The sequence below is a fragment of the Pan troglodytes genome, chromosome 13 (genome assembly GCF_028858775.2).
Source record: "Pan troglodytes isolate AG18354 chromosome 13, NHGRI_mPanTro3-v2.0_pri, whole genome shotgun sequence".
NCBI classification, from domain to species: domain Eukaryota; kingdom Metazoa; phylum Chordata; class Mammalia; order Primates; family Hominidae; genus Pan; species Pan troglodytes.
Genome location: NC_072411.2, coordinates 93,030,410 through 93,047,917, shown reverse-complemented (window position 1 = coordinate 93,047,917; position 17,508 = coordinate 93,030,410). Strand labels below are relative to the sequence as shown.

Below are 17,508 nucleotides of genomic sequence, written 5' to 3'. Positions count from 1 at the left end.
AAACAAGTTCACAAATGTGCATCTGTAAATAATGAAAATTGACTGTATTTCTCTTCCCCTACTGTGAAAGCACCTGTGTGTCATATAAACTAGAATTGAACTTTGGGATGGACATATGTTTTAGTGCCACACTTGTGACTGGTGTCTCTGTAGTAACCCTTAGATTTTGGGTGTTTTCTCTCTAGAATCTGTCCTTCTTCCTGACTCCACCATGTGCACGATGGGCTCAGCTTTCAGAAGTGCTCAGTTGGCAGTTTTCTTCTGTCACCAAAAGAGGTCTCAATGTGGACCAGCTGAACATGTTGGGAGAGAAGCTTCTTGGTATATGCATATTAACTTGTTATGTTTATAAAAATTGAAATTCATAAAAATATCTCTCTAATTGCTCTTTTCCCCTCTGCTATTTTGTTAAAGGTAAAAAAGTACTAAAATCTGTCAGCTTTTCAAGCTATAGTTTATTATAGCTAAGTGAGAATCATATGTCACCTTAGAAAGAAATATAGACCTGATAACATTTAAATGAATCTGTTCCTCATTGTCTCATATTAAGATTTCTGAGATGAATTCCCAAGGGAAAGTTTTATGAATTATGTAAAATATATTATTTGTGGCTGAAATAAGTTCCTGGATGAGAAAGATGAAGGCCTATTAACCATTAACCTTGGGGAGAAAAAAGGAAGTCCCTGACATGATGAGAATAAAGTCCTGGGGCTTGCCCACTGCAGCATAAACCCAGGGCCTTTGCCTCAGGTGGGGCCCAGGTAGCAGGGGATGCCGTCCTCACAAGAGGATGCCTCTTTTGATCTGCAGTTTTGCCTGATTGGACAGAGTCTAGACAGTGGTAGATAATTCCCTTTCAGTGGTTAATGTCAGTGCATTTATTAGTCCTTCATACTAAACAAATCAAAGATCCACTAGTCTCAAGGTCAGATCTTTCAGTGAGTGAGGCTATCTGAACTATTTCTTTAAAAATCCATGGACAACTTGTATCCAGATTTGCTTTCTGTAGAGCAGCACTGCATTTACTCCAAACAGCAGTAGGCTCTTCCTAACTCAGTGACTTTCAACAGTGCCTTCTTTTCTTGGCTATGCAGCTGTCACAGTGGTGGTCTTGTGCTGTTTAATACAAGTATAAAATCCCCTTATTCCATTTCTTTATTTGGTGAGAGTTAAGAAGAATATCTTTTCTAGCTGTAATGGCTTATTTGTAGTTCTCTTTGAAGACCGATAATGGGCTTACCACCTCTTCTCGCCCGGGCTGCTTTAATTTGTGTAGCTAATAACCCCTGGGCTTCTTCCTCTCATTTCTCTCACTTGGTTTTTGATTTGCGTCAGACTCCCTGAGCCCATGTCCTATTTGGAGGAAAGCTGAGGGAAATGCCTAAATAATGTCTAAAATAAACTTGTAAAGTCAAGTATCAGTTACATTGAAGATCTAGGGGTGATCTTGGGCACAGGTTGAACTTTGAAAAAAATTCTGTAGGGTCCTTGGGAGAGGGGGCTCTGCTGAGCAGCAGAGGAAGGCAGTGGGAAGAGGCACTGGATAGGGAGGATTCTCTAGGAGGCCCAGCAGAACACCTTTGATTTAGTGCAAAAGGCAAAGTCAGCTGATGGTCTTGGAAGGAAGTGTAACATGAAGAGGGCATTAAAAGGACTGTCCTCTCTTTAGAGGAGAGGGAGGGAAAAGGGGGGCTGGGGAGGGAGAGAGCAGATGGTAAGACTTTGTGATGTTTCCGCTTTCCCTAAAAACTCTCATATCGTGGTGCCCAGGAATCTGCCATCCATTCCTTTCTGCCATTAAACTCAAACCAACATATACATATTTTAGACCATTTAAATTCCGCCCTCTTACAGCACGTATTATCATTGCTCAGTTAATTTGGCATTAAGGTATCCGAAAATGTCAACTGTGTACATACAATCTTTGTTGGGTGTTTGGCTCTTTTCCTTGAGAGCAAATACAAGAGCCATCCGTCCAACCAAAGCTTTAGAATCAGTTTCTGTTTGCTGAAAAATCTGGTTTTTATTTGTTTAGGTCCTAACGCCAGCCCCGATGGTCTCATTCCGTGGACGAGGTTTTGTAAGGTGAGGACTGTCTGGGTTTTATGCTCTCTAAGTCCTTTTTGCTCTTGGTTGAGGTTCTCATGTTTCTTGCTGTGATAGTTACTTAACTGTTTGCTTATTTTGGCGTGTTCTTCTCTGGCCAAGGAGCCCCTCGGGCAAGTTGTTTACTTTTCTTCAGTGCAGGAGGTTGGTCTCCGAGCGGGAGTCTGACAGGAAGCACCTGCCTGAGTGATAACATTCTTTCATATCTGAAAGAGGCTTCTGTTCACTCACACTGGACCCCTGCCCAGCAGTGTTTTAGCCATTTCTGTGTGAAATGTATGTTCTGGGCTGGGTGGCGCAGCCTGACCAGCCAGACGAGTTTAACGGCCTGCTCGAGCAGAGGGGCCCACTGGGGGGAACATTTAGATTCTGCTGGAGTCACCAGACAGTGTGGACCAGCTTGCACTGCTGGATTTTGCTAGTGTGGGGCAGCTTGTGTTTCCGTGAGTCACGCTGGAGGTCACCCCCAGGCTAGCTTGCTACTGTTTGGAAAGGGAAGCAGAGCCCGGCCCAGGGAAGTGGAGAGCTCTGGAGAGCTCCTGGTCTGAATGCTGATAAGAGCGGGGAGGGAACTTGATATTCCCTGCCAGGGGAGGGATCCCATTGCTGTGCTGAATGGGACAGTTCCATCCTTGGCACCTGGGGAGTCTTTACAAATGATGGTGGGAGGCGCCATGGTAAGTCACTGTTTTAGATTTTTGTTCATAATGTCTGCATTTGTATACTTTCAGGAAAATATAAATGATAAAAATTTTCCCTTCTGGCTTTGGATTGAAAGCATCCTAGAACTCATTAAAAAACACCTGCTCCCTCTCTGGAATGATGGGTAAGGGCCACCAATAGATGTATTTTGAAACATATTTTTAGTGCTGCGAGGTTGAGACAAGGCCTGAGTCCAGCTTCAGTATTTGACTAGGCGTGTGTGAATCTCACAGGAGTGCGCATTTATAGGCTGCCTCTTCAGGGCTTCAGAAGAGTAGAACCTCATAACATTAACCTTACACTTTCTTAGTACAAGTATATGTATTGGCAAAGCTAAATTAAAAAAAAAAAAAAAAAAAAAAACTCTTGAGTGCCATTCATGCATTCATTCACTCAACAAAAATTTTTTGAACACCTACTATGTGGCCCCTAGGAAGGAAGAAAAACCCTTTTAACTGGGTAAATCATTTCTATCTTGACTTATTGCCAGGATCGGCTGATATTTCAACAAAAGCTTTAACTTGATCAGAAGGGCTAGAATATGAAAATATATTGCCTAGGTCTTCCTCTCCAGTAAAAAAGATGTATAAATTCAGACACTGTTATGGCCTTTAAAATAATAAAGGAACAATAAAAGGCTCATTAATCCCACACGTGTTATTGAGCATCTGTAGCATCCTACTGACACCATGTTCATATCGCTTTTTTTAAAACCTTAGTATAGACATGTATAAGTGAAATGCTTCCTTAAGTGTCAACTGAACAGATTTTAAAATAGTCTACGTTTTTTACCGTAGGTTTTTTTTCTCACATTCCAGCCATTTTCTTGGTTTGTAAGTTAGCATGAAAATGGAAATCATGATTGAACTAAAAGCCCATCCGTCCATCTCTTCGATATCCAGGTGCATCATGGGCTTCATCAGCAAGGAGCGAGAGCGTGCCCTGTTGAAGGACCAGCAGCCGGGGACCTTCCTGCTGCGGTTCAGTGAGAGCTCCCGGGAAGGGGCCATCACATTCACATGGGTGGAGCGGTCCCAGAATGGAGGCGGTGAGTGGGAGTTTGAGCACATAGTCCCACCATTCCATGTGTGTGAAGTCCCTCTTCATTGCCGCCAGTCAGCTCATAGTGCGTTTGGGACATGAAATTGCAGATCTTATACTTACCCCAAATGAGCCCCTGATAGGATTTAATAAACCACCACAAATGTTTGTGGTTGTAGTTCACTCTCTGGAACATATTGTGGAAATGATGGTTTTGAAAAGACAATGCCAATTCTTTCCTTTGCGTCAGGTTTGTTATCTGCAGACCAAGGATGTGAGTCAATGTAATCTGCAACCCGTTCTTGGGAGGAATCACATTTCCCACAGGAGTAAGCATCCACATTCTCTTAGGGTCATCCCAGAGTAGAGTGTGCAGATGAGACAGGCTTCGGGAGAAGACTTCATACACATCATCAGCCAGGGAGTTGATGCAGGACCTGTTGGGACGAGTGGCAGCCTCTACCCTGCCTTCAAACAGAGCAGCTGCAAATTTATCTTTATCATATATTGGGTTTCTATTTAATCAAATGAGTCCATGGCTAAAAGACTCCAGAAACCTTGGTGTTATGAAGCAGGTTTCTGAGGGTGAAGCTCAACAGCGTAAATGAAAAAATCATAAAGACCAACTGATTACTTTTCACTGTTGTTTAGAGTTTGATCTGTTTGAAGGACAGGAGGAAAAACTGATTTGTTTTAGTAATTTTTATACTTTCAGTGGGTAGACACAAAATGGAATACTCTTCTTGTTCTATTTATTTTTCTGAAATATTCCTCTTCTCCTGTTTTTCTGGAATACTCTTATTCTATTTGTTTTTCTGCCCTCCTTGTTCTGTTTGTTTTTCTGGAATACTCTTGCTCTGTTTATTTTTCTGGAATATATTCTATTTTTCTGGAATACTCTTGTTCTATTTATTTTTCTGGAATACTCTTGTTCTATTTTTCTGGAACACTCTTCTTATTCTATTTTTCTGGAATACTCTTGTTCTATTTGTTTTTCTGGAATATATTCTATTTTTGTGGAATGCTCTTGTTTATTTTTCTGGAATACATCTGTTCTATTTGTTTTTCGGAATACTCTTCTTGTTCTATTTATTTTTCTGGAATACCCTTGTTCTATTTATTTTTCTGGAATACTCTTCTTCTATTTATTTTTCTGGAATATTCTTCTTCTATTTTTTCTGGAATACTCTTCTTGTTCTATTTATTTTTCTGGAATACCCTTGTTCTGTTTATTTTTCTGGAATACTCTTCTTCTATTTTTTTTTCTGGAATGGTATTCCTTCTTGTTCTATTTGTTTTTCTGGAATACTCTTCTTGTTCTATTTGTTTTTCTGGAATACTTTTCTTGTTCTATTTTTCTTCTGAGGAAAAAGCAGGGAGGCTGAGACGAGAGTCTGGCATGGGCAGTAGTCATTGGAACCTGCCCTTTTCCTCTTATCCTGTTCCCTTCCTGAACCAGCTGAGAGACAGATTTAGTAGACCAAGCAGAGATGAAGAAAACCCTTGGCAACCAGGAAAGGTCAAGCAGGACACTACCAGCCAGGAAGGGTTAGGATGGCAGCATAGTCTCATGTTCCACAGCAGGCTCCCCAGAACACCTGAACCGTGGCCTCTGGAAGGTCGACACCCAAAGGGAGATTCTGTATCAGCTAGGAAGAAGGATCTGAATTCAGTCTGGGAATAAGAACGGGAGTAAATTAAACCATGGTTTATTACATTAAGGGTTACAGGGAAATGTAGGAAATAGGATCATTTTTAATTTGAAATGTTGTTTTCTATATATCATAATTTTAATAAAAAATTAGATTTGTCAATATGAAAAGAAAAACAAAGTGAGTTTATCTCTAGTAATTTAAATCTGTGGCTTAAGCCAAGATGATCCACTTAGTAGTGAGTTATTTATGTGCCTATGGGCAGCACATCATTGAAGATGCAGGCTTTTAAAGGTTTTTAATAAATCTTTTTTGCCCAGATTTATAAATCTAAGCAAATAATGGCAAATAGAATGTTATTGAGAATAATACCTCCCTTTATTTTCCCTGAGACAGTATTATAATTTATTTAGAAATAAAGCAGTCTACTGTATGTGTTATAATGCTTAGATTGTGATTAGTTCTTATGAGGTTCACTCAAATTCATCAACTCTGCAGTGTTTTATTTCTCTGTCCTCTTTCATTTTGGGATGTTCTATGGGATTTACTTAGCTTTTCTCCTTTTTAGAACCTGACTTCCATGCGGTTGAACCCTACACGAAGAAAGAACTTTCTGCTGTTACTTTCCCTGACATCATTCGCAATTACAAAGTCATGGCTGCTGAGAATATTCCTGAGAATCCCCTGAAGTATCTGTATCCAAATATTGACAAAGACCATGCCTTTGGAAAGTATTACTCCAGGCCAAAGGAAGGTAAGTGGGGCAAGCAGGTGGTAACAGCGTGGCACAGTCTTTCCTGATGAGGGGGTGATTATTCTGAAACTCCACCCATGCAGTGTTTTGTTTTCGAATTGGTAAGAGTAGGCTTTCAAAAGATGGCATAAACTCAGTGCAGGTGAAACATAATGCATTATTTGGCCTGATACAGCTAGTAAGAAATGAATGGACAATTTCCTATTTTAGGGTTGTTGGAAAAGTCCATTGCTGGTCTTGTGTATTTGTTACTATCACTGTTTCCACATGAAAAGGGGTAAAGAATAAGGAACTGTGGTCAACCAACAGAAGGCATCTTGCTCACGTTAAAGTTGAGGAAACTGAGGCCTGGGAGAAGTGAAGTGGTTCATTTAGGGTGGCCCAATTACTTACTAGATCCTGTTTTTATTCGATAATTATTAAGAGGAGGCCTCATCTGAGAACACAGGTCTCTTGCTTCTCAGTTGTCAATGAATTGCATTTGAGAAAGTTCGAATTAGACCTATTTTGTTTGGAACACACCAACAAAGCTGTTTTTCAGAATCAGAAATCTCAATATTAGGACAATTACTTTGGAATGAAGATGTCCCCAGCTTACCTTGACAGCTCTGAATATTCATTAGCCAGGCTAATGCCAATAAACTGGATAGAACTTTGCATATTTTGGGCTCAAACTTCTTGTAAGATTTCAAGTTGTGTAAAGAGAAAGCTCCTAGCTAGTGTCCTGCTGAACACTAGCTTATTCCCAGACTGAATTCAGATCCTTCTTCTCGTTGCTTCTGCATTCCCACTAGAATTTTAGGTGACTCAGGCAGGGAGGTTATAGCTTCTTAAAGTTTTAGGAGGCTAAGCTGTCTAGAAACACAGGAGAACTTTAATCCCCCCGAAAAGTTGATGTTCTATTCTGAAGTAATTTCGGTTGATGGAAAGCGTACACAATGTGTTTATTTCTAGCACCAGAGCCAATGGAACTTGATGGCCCTAAAGGAACTGGATATATCAAGACTGAGTTGATTTCTGTGTCTGAAGTGTAAGTGAACACAGAAGAGTGACATGTTTACAAACCTCAAGCCAGCCTTGCTCCTGGCTGGGGCCTGTTGAAGATGCTTGTATTTTACTTTTCCATTGTAATTGCTATCGCCATCACAGCTGAACTTGTTGAGATCCCTGTGTTACTGCCTATCAGCATTTTACTACTTTAAAAAAAAAAAAAAAAGCCAAAAACCAAATTTGTATTTAAGGTATATAAATTTTCCCAAAACTGATACCCTTTGAAAAAGTATAAATAAAATGAGCAAAAGTTGATCAGAGTGGGAAAGTAGTTCTTTTCAATCTAGAAAAGGCCAAAGTAATGATTGAGATACATTGTCTCCACTTGCTTTGATTTTGTTGTTTCATTTTATAAAAGGTAGAAAAAATTTTGGAAATGTCATTGTCAGTTATTTGGCCTGCAGCACTGTCTTGGGGTGAATGGATGTAGCCTTCATGTAAAAACACTGTGTGGAGCAGCTTTATCTGCATTCAAACCTCAAGGTAGGGATGAGGGACTCCCCAGACATTTCTCTGGTGCTTTTCTGTCCAGGGTAAGCCACGAGGCATTGTCATCTCAGGGTAGTGCACCGCACATGCTCACACCTAGGCTTACCCAGGCAGAAGTGGCACAGATTCCAGTCTGGCTATTGCTTATCACATCCCTGGAGTGTGAAACATTTCCCAAGGGGCTGGGCTGGGGACATGAGCCTCCCACGAGCTGTACTTTTGCAAATGTATTTTACAAGTGTATGCACTTACCCAAAATAAAAATATAACGTGATAATTCAATTACAGACAAAAGATAAAGTGTGTAAGTATGCACTAGTGCTTTCATCACTCAGATGTTGACATTGCTCTTTTCTTTTTCCCCATTTTAGTCACCCTTCTAGACTTCAGACCACAGACAACCTGCTCCCCATGTCTCCTGAGGAGTTTGACGAGGTGTCTCGGATAGTGGGCTCTGTAGAATTCGACAGTATGGTGAGTACCACGGCTGGCCTGTGTGTAGCTCTCAATAAGTGTGTGTGCTCAGAGGCAGGGAGGGCACCATGGTAGATCCCGGGCCTGTCTGCGGGAGGGAGCCCTGGCGGAGCCAAGGAGAGTGCAGTGCTCAGATGAGCCATGACAAGTTGGAGCTGCTGGATTTAAACCACCTACATCATCAGTGGGATTTTTATTCCTCGCATTCAGCACCTTCCAAAAACAAGTGACGTTTCTAATATTCAGGTTTCCTCCTCTCCCCTTTAAAGTTGTCCATGTAGAAATTTCATATATTAAGGAACTAAGATTTCTTTGATAAGCAAATGTTTTTCTTCGGAATGCGATTTCATCACTGTGTCTAGGGGAGGGAGTGTTATTTTTAGAAAGGGAGGGACTAACCCTTGGTAGTTACAATAATTAGAGAGAATTATACTTTAGCAGCAATGAGATTACTTCATCTGCCTTATATTTGAGAGCTAATTTGTACAAGTAGCTCCTGGGGCTGTGAAGGGCTTGCCAAGAGTAAAAGGTTCAAGGAGTGAAATAGTTAATGAGATTCATGATAGAAATGGGAATATGATTGTCCACAAAAGGGAACATCTTCCTTTTGGAGGGTGTTTTTTAGTATATCAACTAGTATTGTTTGCCTTTCAGCCTAAAATCCTTCCTCTTAAAGATTGTGCTTGCTTGGCTGGATTTTTGCTGATGCTGTTTAATTTTAAGCTGTTTTCCACATGGAGCTATTCCAGCTCATTTTTTAAAATTTATTTAATGCTTCAAAAAATATCCTGAGTTATTACTGGCCTTTCTTCCTTATTGTATACCCGGTGCCTGGCAAAAAGTAGGTGCTCAACAGAGAGAGGAAGGCAGGGAGGGGAAAGGTGAGCGAGAATGAGAGGGCGTCACTCTTCAGACATTTGGGGAATGCGATGATAAGGCCTCAGTAAGATCTGCCTGGATTCAGGTTTCTCATGTGTAATTTTTTGACTTTTTTCCTCACCTTAAGCACGGGCTACAATCATTAGAGATTGTACCTTCTTACACTTTCCTGATTGTTGTTGACGAAATAGGCCATTTAGAAAAACAGTTAGCTATTGTGGCAGCGAAATAGTTTCATTCCTATTGGCAAGTGTAAAATGAACCTTTTCTGCGTGTAAGAAGGATCCTGCTAGAGTGTCGCTCCCAACACTGCTATAAAGGTATAAAGGGCTTTATAGGCCTGGCACAAAAATGGAATAAATATAAAGCCCTATTCAGAAAATATGTTACATCACAGGAACTGTAAAATGGGGGGATTTTTTATACCTCCTTTGTTGTTCCTGAGCAAATTACATCATCATCACCACCACCATTAATAGGTGACATTAAGCACCTACAGTATACCATGTACTTCACAGGTAGTAACTCATTCAGTCCTCACAGCCACCTTCTGAGTTAGGTGTTATTGTTATTCCTACTTTGACAGATGTGGGAACAGAGCCCCTCCTCCCCACACAGCCCCTTTTATGTAACTTGACTGAGATCAAGCAGTTAGTAAATGGTAGAAAGAATATTTGAATCTACCTAGTGAGTCTCTAGTGCATGCTTTTGTCCGGTATCCTGGAAAGCCTCCCACAAAAAGCTAATCTTTGCCCCATTCAAAACATGCACCCTGAAGAAGCTGTTTGTACAGGATTGGGTTTATTCTGTTATTAAGACAAAGGCATCATGGCCTTTGGGTGAGAGGCCCGTGTGTGTTTGGGATTTGGCAATCAGCATTCCATCTCTGTCATCACCATTATTGAGAAAATAGATGGATTGGTTCCCTCTCTGCAGTCCTGTGGAGCAGTTGGACTGCTCTCTGTGCTCTCAGGATGATACTGTGAGAACAATTTAAATATGCTAAGCACATGTCAGGAAACAGTTTTGTGGTCTTTGGACACTCGCTGTAGCCATTCCATTCCATTTCAGATGATTTCATTCATTTCATTTGTAGAATAAAATAAATCCATTTCACACACACACACACACACACACACCCTCTACACACCACTAAAGTCTCCCATTAAACCCATAGAAGGCTTAAAGAGCTAAAAGAGGCTATAATTAAAAAAAAAAGAAAAGAAAAGAAAAAGAGTTCATAATATAGGCACGGCACTGGTTAGACAACAGTTGAATCAGTCTCTAAATTGGATTGACTTCACAATGGTTTGCTGTGCTGCCCCTTGGCCATGACTTCCATCCAGCATCTACTCTTAGAATCAGGGTGTATACTCTGAAACAGAAGCAGCTCTCCCCAAGCTGGCTGTCTTCTGCCAAGTCTGGAGGTTGCAGCTCTGAAAGAGGGTGGTACCAGGGGCCAACGCCTGGTGCAGCCTCAGGAGCAACAGGACCATAGGCTCCTGAGGAAATTGTCCAAGAGAGCCAGAGCACCAGTGTTCTCTGCAGTATGACTTGGGCATTTGTTTAGTCTGGATTTCCTATGTAATCAGTGTTTTCCTCTGGGACTGTAATAGAACCAGTCTACTCTCCAAGAGGCCTTTAGCCAAAGCTCATAATGATAGGACTAGCTATTAATTGTCTACTACTTTCTGTCTACTATACTAAACATTTTACGTATGCCATCTAATTTAACAAGCCTATCTGCTAGGTACTATTAATCCCCTTTTGATCGATGAAGACTTTGAGATTTAGAGAGGTTAAGCCACTTGCCCTGGTCACGCAGTGACAGGATCTGAATCTGGGCTTCCTCTCTTCCTCTATCTATCTATCTCCCCCTCCCTCCCTCTCTTTACCCCCACGGTCCACCCTATTAAGCACACATTTGAAACATCAGCCAGGCCGGGCGCGGTGGCTCACGCCTGTAATCTCAACATTTTGGGAGGCCGGGGCAGGTGGATCACCTGAGATCAGGAGTTTGAGACCAGCCTGGCCAACACGGTGAAACCCCATCTCTACTAAAAATACAAAAATTAGCCGGGCATGGTGGTGTGTGCCTGTAATCCCAGCTACTGGGGGGGCTGAAGCAGGAGGATCGCTTGAACCTGGAAGGTGGAGGTTGCAGTGAGCCAAGATGGTGCCACTGCACTCCAGCCTGGGCAACAGAGGAAGACTCTGTCTCCAATTAAAAAAAAAAAAAAAGAAAGAAAGAAAAGAGAAACATCAGCTAGACTGAAACATAGGGGCAACACTTTCACTGTGCTTTTCAATCCAAAATAATTTTCCTAAGAGCCCACTATGTACCACACACTATTGAGCACTTGGGATTAAAAAAAAGTTCTCCAGAGGCTTTCCAGTCTAGTGCCATGTGTCTCAGTCTTGGTGCTACTGGTATTCGGGGCTTCAGAATTATTTGTTGGGGATTGGTGGGGTGGGGAGCTTTCCTGTGCTTCGTAGGAGGTTCAGCAACACCTCTGGCTTCTACCAAATAGATACCAGTAAGCACATGCACCCTCACAGCCAGATGGGACAATCAGCAATGTCTTCAGCCATTGCCAGGGGACAGAATCATCCTCGATTGAAAGCATCTGGTCTAAGGGGAAAGACCAGTGTGGAAGTCAGACAGGAAGTCACTGGCAGGCTAGTATCCTTTGGATGAACAGTTTACTTACTATAAGTTGTCCTGGTCAAGGCAGCTGGGCAGAAGGCACTGGTGGGGAGGGTGAAGGCGTTCTTAGTAATTCTGCTTCTTTAGTCTGTACCTGAAACACAGTCATTGATTTTACCCACTGAGTGGCCTTTAGGGGAAGTGTATCATTTCCCTCTCCTTCCTCTCTCCCTCTGGCATATGGCTCAGCATTTCCTCACCCGTTTCACATGAGCAGATTTGACACATTGCTCTGTCCCCAGACTTGCATAACAGCAAAAAGCTTTATACAGTCTGGATGGATTCACAAAATTAAGCCAGTGGGCAGCAGAGTAATAATCCGTCAGCTTAGGTGATATAAAAGGTCTTGATTAGCCCAGGATAATACACAGTACATGCTGAAGGCCCTCTTATTCCACGGTATTTATTTGCCATTGCAAGTATCTTCCTACTACTTCATTCTAGAATAGACAAGCAATGTTTAATGTATGAGTCTGCATTTCACAAGATCAGTGTAATAAACTTAACCACATTTTGTCTTTTTACAGATGAACACAGTATAGAGCATGAATTTTTTTCATCTTCTCTGGCGACAGTTTTCCTTCTCATCTGTGATTCCCTCCTGCTACTCTGTTCCTTCACATCCTGTGTTTCTAGGGAAATGAAAGAAAGGCCAGCAAATTCGCTGCAACCTGTTGATAGCAAGTGAATTTTTCTCTAACTCAGAAACATCAGTTACTCTGAAGGGCATCATGCATCTTACTGAAGGTAAAATTGAAAGGCATTCTCTGAAGAGTGGGTTTCACAAGTGAAAAACATCCAGATACACCCAAAGTATCAGGACGAGAATGAGGGTCCTTTGGGAAAGGAGAAGTTAAGCAACATCTAGCAGATGTTATGCATAAAGTCAGTGCCCAACTGTTATAGGTTGTTGGATAAATCAGTGGTTATTTAGGGAACGGCTTGACGTAGGAACGGTAAATTTCTGTGGGAGAATTCTTACATGTTTTCTTTGCTTTAAGTGTAACTGGCAGTTTTCCATTGGTTTACCTGTGAAATAGTTCAAAGCCAAGTTTATATACAATTATATCAGTCCTCTTTCAAAGGTAGCCATCATGCATCTGGTAGGGGGACAATGTGTATTTTATTACATCTTTCACATTGGCTATTTAAAGACAAAGACAAATTCTGTCTCTTAAGAAGAGAATATTAGCTTTACTGTTTGTTATGGCTTAATGACACTAGCTAATATCAATAGAAGGATGTACATTTCCAAATTCACAAGTTGTGTTTGATATCCAAAGCTGAATATATTCTGCTTTCATCTTGGTCACATACAATTATTTTTACAGTTCTACCAAGGGAGTTAGGCTATTCACAACCACTCATTCAAAAGTTGAAATTAACCATAGATGTAGATAAACTCAGAAATTTAATTCATGTTTCTTAAATGGGCTACTTTGTCCTTTTTGTTATTAGGGTGGTATTTAGTCTATTAGCCACAAAATTGGGAAAGGAGTAGAAAAAGCAGTAACTGACAACTTGAATAATTCACCAGAGATAATATGAGAATCAGATCATTTCAAAACTCATTTCCTATGTAACTGCATTGAGAACTGCATATGTTTCGCTGATATATGTGTTTTTCACATTTGCGAATGGTTCCATTATCTCTCCTGTACTTTTTCCAGACACTTTTTTGAGTGGATGATGTTTCTTGAAGTATACTGTATTTTTACCTTTTTCCTTCCTTGTCACTGACACAAAAAGTAGATTAAGAGATGGGTTTGACAAGGTTCTTCCCTTTTACATACTGCTGTCTATGTGGCTGTATCTTGTTTTTCCACTACTGCTACCACAACTATATTATCATGCAAATGCTGTATTCTTCTTTGGTGGAGATAAAGATTTCTTGAGTTTTGTTTTAAAATTAAAGCTAAAGTATCTGTATTGCATTAAATATAATATGCACACAGTGCTTTCCGTGGCACTGCACACAATCTGAGGCCTCCTCTCTCAGTTTTTATATAGATGGCGAGAACCTAAGTTTCAGTTGATTTTACAATTGAAATGACTAAAAAACAAAGAAGACAACATTAAAACAATATTGTTTCTAATTGCTGAGGTTTAGCTGTCAGTTCTTTTTGCCCTTTGGGAATTCGGCATGGTTTCATTTTACTGCACTAGCCAAGAGACTTTACTTTTAAGAAGTATTAAAATTCTAAAATTCTATTAATCTCTCATTAATAGTATTTAATATAAAGATTCTTAAAATTACTGACATTATGAATTGGTTTGATGCTTTTCTCATGTACCTCAATCCTTATTTTAAAATAAGATCAATAACACTATTTTCCTAAATGTTGTCCTTACCTGCCCTACACATATTCAGAATTGCAATGGCAGATTAAGATATGTCAATGGAAGAGGTCAGAGGAGTAATATTATTGGAAACAGCTGTAATAGGTGCCATAAAAAGCAAACAAACAAAAGTATTTTGGTTCTTTGCGACCACAGCTGTCCCCAAATATACAAATGATTCAGCACTTATTTTAAAATGAATCTGGGTATTGCTAATACCCCCAAATTAGCAGTTTTTAATTTTAAAATACATGAGAAATGGGACTTTGTCTTGTCTCCAAAGCAGTCATCTAAAATCTACACCCCCATGATTAGATGAGTTATTACTGAGAAGTTATTGCACCCACACAAAAAGCTGCCATTTTTTTCCAAAGATGTCAAAAGCTAGAAGGCCAGGTCTTCTCAAAGTAAAATACACTGTGTATTGGGGAAAAAAGGGTAAGAAGAGGCATAATTACCAAGTTAGGCATAGTCTGTCAAGTTGTATTTAGCTATTATCATGGAATAGTGTTATTCCCTGATAATGAATGTTGGCATCATAACCAGAATGATTATTCTCATCTCCATATCTTCGTATTTACATCTAGGAAATATAAAGCTTATTTATAGTGAACACTGAGAGTGGTCTCTCTCCAAGGAGTAAAGTAAATATGCCCTGGCTAACTAGTGTAAGTTTGTATTCTACATAATTAACCATTATAAGAAGTCACTGAGTAGATCCTAACTTAAGGGATATTTGTTTGTGTTTGAGTATTTCTCGTGTGGTGTTTGTAAGTTTGAAAAGTGTTTTATAAGCATAGAGCTTATGTGTGCTACTGGGGACAGATGTCTCATTTTAAAGGAAAGAGGGTTTTCTGAGATGGCATGAAATGAGTGAAATCTATTTATTTCCTGAAAGCTAAAGTGGAATATGAAGGCAAGTCTTTCTGAACAGAGCAGTCCTGTCACTGACTAACCCAGGGAAAGGACAGGAAAAAGCTAGAAAGTGTTTTGAAAACTCTTCTGCTTACCTTTTGAATTGGGACACTAACAAAGTAAGGACCATTTGTGTGACTGGCTTCCTTTGGTTAGTTATGATTCATTCATTAATTAATTCATCAGATTTATATAGAGCACCTGCCATGAGCCAGGCATTATACTAGATGTTTGGGAAACATTGGTAAACAAAATCAAAGATCCCTGCTTTTATGGAACTTAAGATATTCTGAGACACTGGATCATACCTTCTAGTGCAATCACCTTATTAAAACTTAAGATTTTGTGATGCAAACAGCCAGAAGCTACAAATAATGTAAATGTTATATTTAAAAAATACAATTTCAAAGAAATGACATTTAAACCAGTTTTAGGAAAGCTGAAGACAATATTGCTTTTAGAGCTTTTTAAGATCAGTTTATATTGCTCTTAAATGATAATCCTCAGCTTCCAAGTTTTTGTGAACTCACTTTGGTTTATGTGTTTGCTATACTCACTGAGAAATTAAACACCTTGCTTGATTTATTGTAAAAAGGAAAAAACAACAACAGAGCCATACTTAAGCAGTCTTAAACTTATTTATTAACGTTATCTTGAGTCTACAGAGAACAGAAAGCTATCTAAGAGGTACAAAGCTGTCAAATACCTATTATCAAACTCTGAATTCTCCTATAAAATTTCAGAAAGCTATTATAACACCTTAATACCTTACTGTCAGTGTCTGTTTGCAGCCTTTCCACATTTCTTCTACATAACTGAAACAGTCTTGATATTCTTTTGCCATTGGGACTGCTTGTCAGACACACTTCATAGCAGCCTTTTATTGGCTATTTGGAAAGGAAGCAAGGGGTACAGTGGGGGCGCACACAGGCCTGGAGTCTGGTTCATTCTCCAGAATAGAAATAAAACCCCCCAGTCTCTGCCTTTAATGCCTTCCATCCAGTTGTTTTGCTGTATCTCACGCCTCCTTTTTAAAAAACTGCCTTAATTTTCTAATCTTTCTCATCCCCAAACACATATAATCTAGTGAATCACATCATTTCCTTGCATAACTATAAGATTATCCTTTCCCAAAAAGCCTTTTTATAAGTGCCACCTAACACATTCATGGGCTGCTTCCCTGGGCCATCTGGTATACGATTTATGAATTTACTCATTTTACTATGAGGATTAGCAAGTAAAATTAGGAAGGTTATCCCAACTCCTAAAAAAGTTATACAAAAATAAAATGATCTTGTATCAAGAATAAAAATAACTAACTATTCACTATTTAGGATTATTCACACATTTGTTGCGCCTGCACTGATATCCTGCTCCTATCCATGGATGTGTGTGTGTGTGTGTGTGTGTGTATATATATATATATATATATATATATATATATATATATATATATAGCTGAAGTTGACTATATGTTGCAGGACTTTCTGTTCTAGCACTTAGGCCTCTGCCTAAAACTCAGCAGAGGAGAGGCCTTAGCTAATAGGAGATAGTGCATATGAATAAGCTAATATGTATATTCTATCCATACTGGGCATAATCAGTGTTGTAGGACGTAGAACAACAGCGCAGGACTAAGAGTTCTGTATCACAGCCCACTCTTGGGTCTCAGCTTCATCTATAAAAGAAGAGTGAGATTAGAGAATTTCTGATGTCTCTTCTAATCATTGTGGTAACCCCACTTGTCACCTTGCATAGTACCTGGCTCATCGCAGTTCTACAATGCCAGTAATGCAGTGACTCTTCTAGCAAAGTAACTTACTTTGTGACAGATAACTTTGATAAATGAAAATCTAACAGTCATGGTGTTCATGTACTTTCTCTATGGTTGGAAAACTATACACTAACCCCTGGCCTGAAAGGAAAGAGTGCTCTGAAGACCAGGGATTTCTGGCATTGGAAACGAATGCTATTCCCACACAGAATAAATTAGGAGCTGAGGTTTACTGGTTGGTCACACTCAGATTCTAGTGTGGCAGTACTAGCTTCAACTCTCTAAATAAATTTCAAGGCTTTGTGAAAATAACCTCTCTTCTCATTCAAGGGTATGTTTACTGGTTCCATTCAACAAATATTTACTGAGCACTTCCTAACTGTAAAAGGATAGTGTTTGCATCTAGGGGACTAGAGACATGCCTGCACATCCCTCACCTTCAAAGATGAACTCTACACAGGATTCTTGTCCTAGTCATTGTGGTAACCCCATCTGACACCTTGTGTAGTACCTAGCTTTATAGCAGGCATTAGAAATGGATTGGAACCTAACCAGACATGGTCTGTATGCTCAGTGGAGTTCCTGGCTCTTAATTGTTTTAAGAAAATTCATTTTTTCCACACAG

General features: G+C 39.9%; 1 protein-coding gene across 3 annotated transcripts in view; it reads left to right on the top strand.

The window, feature by feature from the left end:
- STAT1 (signal transducer and activator of transcription 1) overlaps positions 1-13,833 on the top strand; it is a 45,258-nt gene extending 31,425 nt beyond the window's left edge. For all 3 annotated transcript variants that reach the window (XM_016950217.3, XM_016950218.4, XM_063791403.1), the window contains 8 exons: positions 186-321; positions 2,036-2,085; positions 2,838-2,932; positions 3,711-3,856; positions 6,070-6,255; positions 7,210-7,285; positions 8,166-8,268; positions 12,382-13,833. In XM_016950217.3, the coding sequence (XP_016805706.1) occupies positions 186-321; positions 2,036-2,085; positions 2,838-2,932; positions 3,711-3,856; positions 6,070-6,255; positions 7,210-7,285; positions 8,166-8,268; positions 12,382-12,396 (807 nt within the window). In that variant the 3' untranslated portion in view covers positions 12,397-13,833. The remainder of the gene's footprint in view (positions 1-185; positions 322-2,035; positions 2,086-2,837; positions 2,933-3,710; positions 3,857-6,069; positions 6,256-7,209; positions 7,286-8,165; positions 8,269-12,381) is intronic.
- The last annotated feature ends 3,675 nt before the right edge of the window (positions 13,834-17,508 follow it).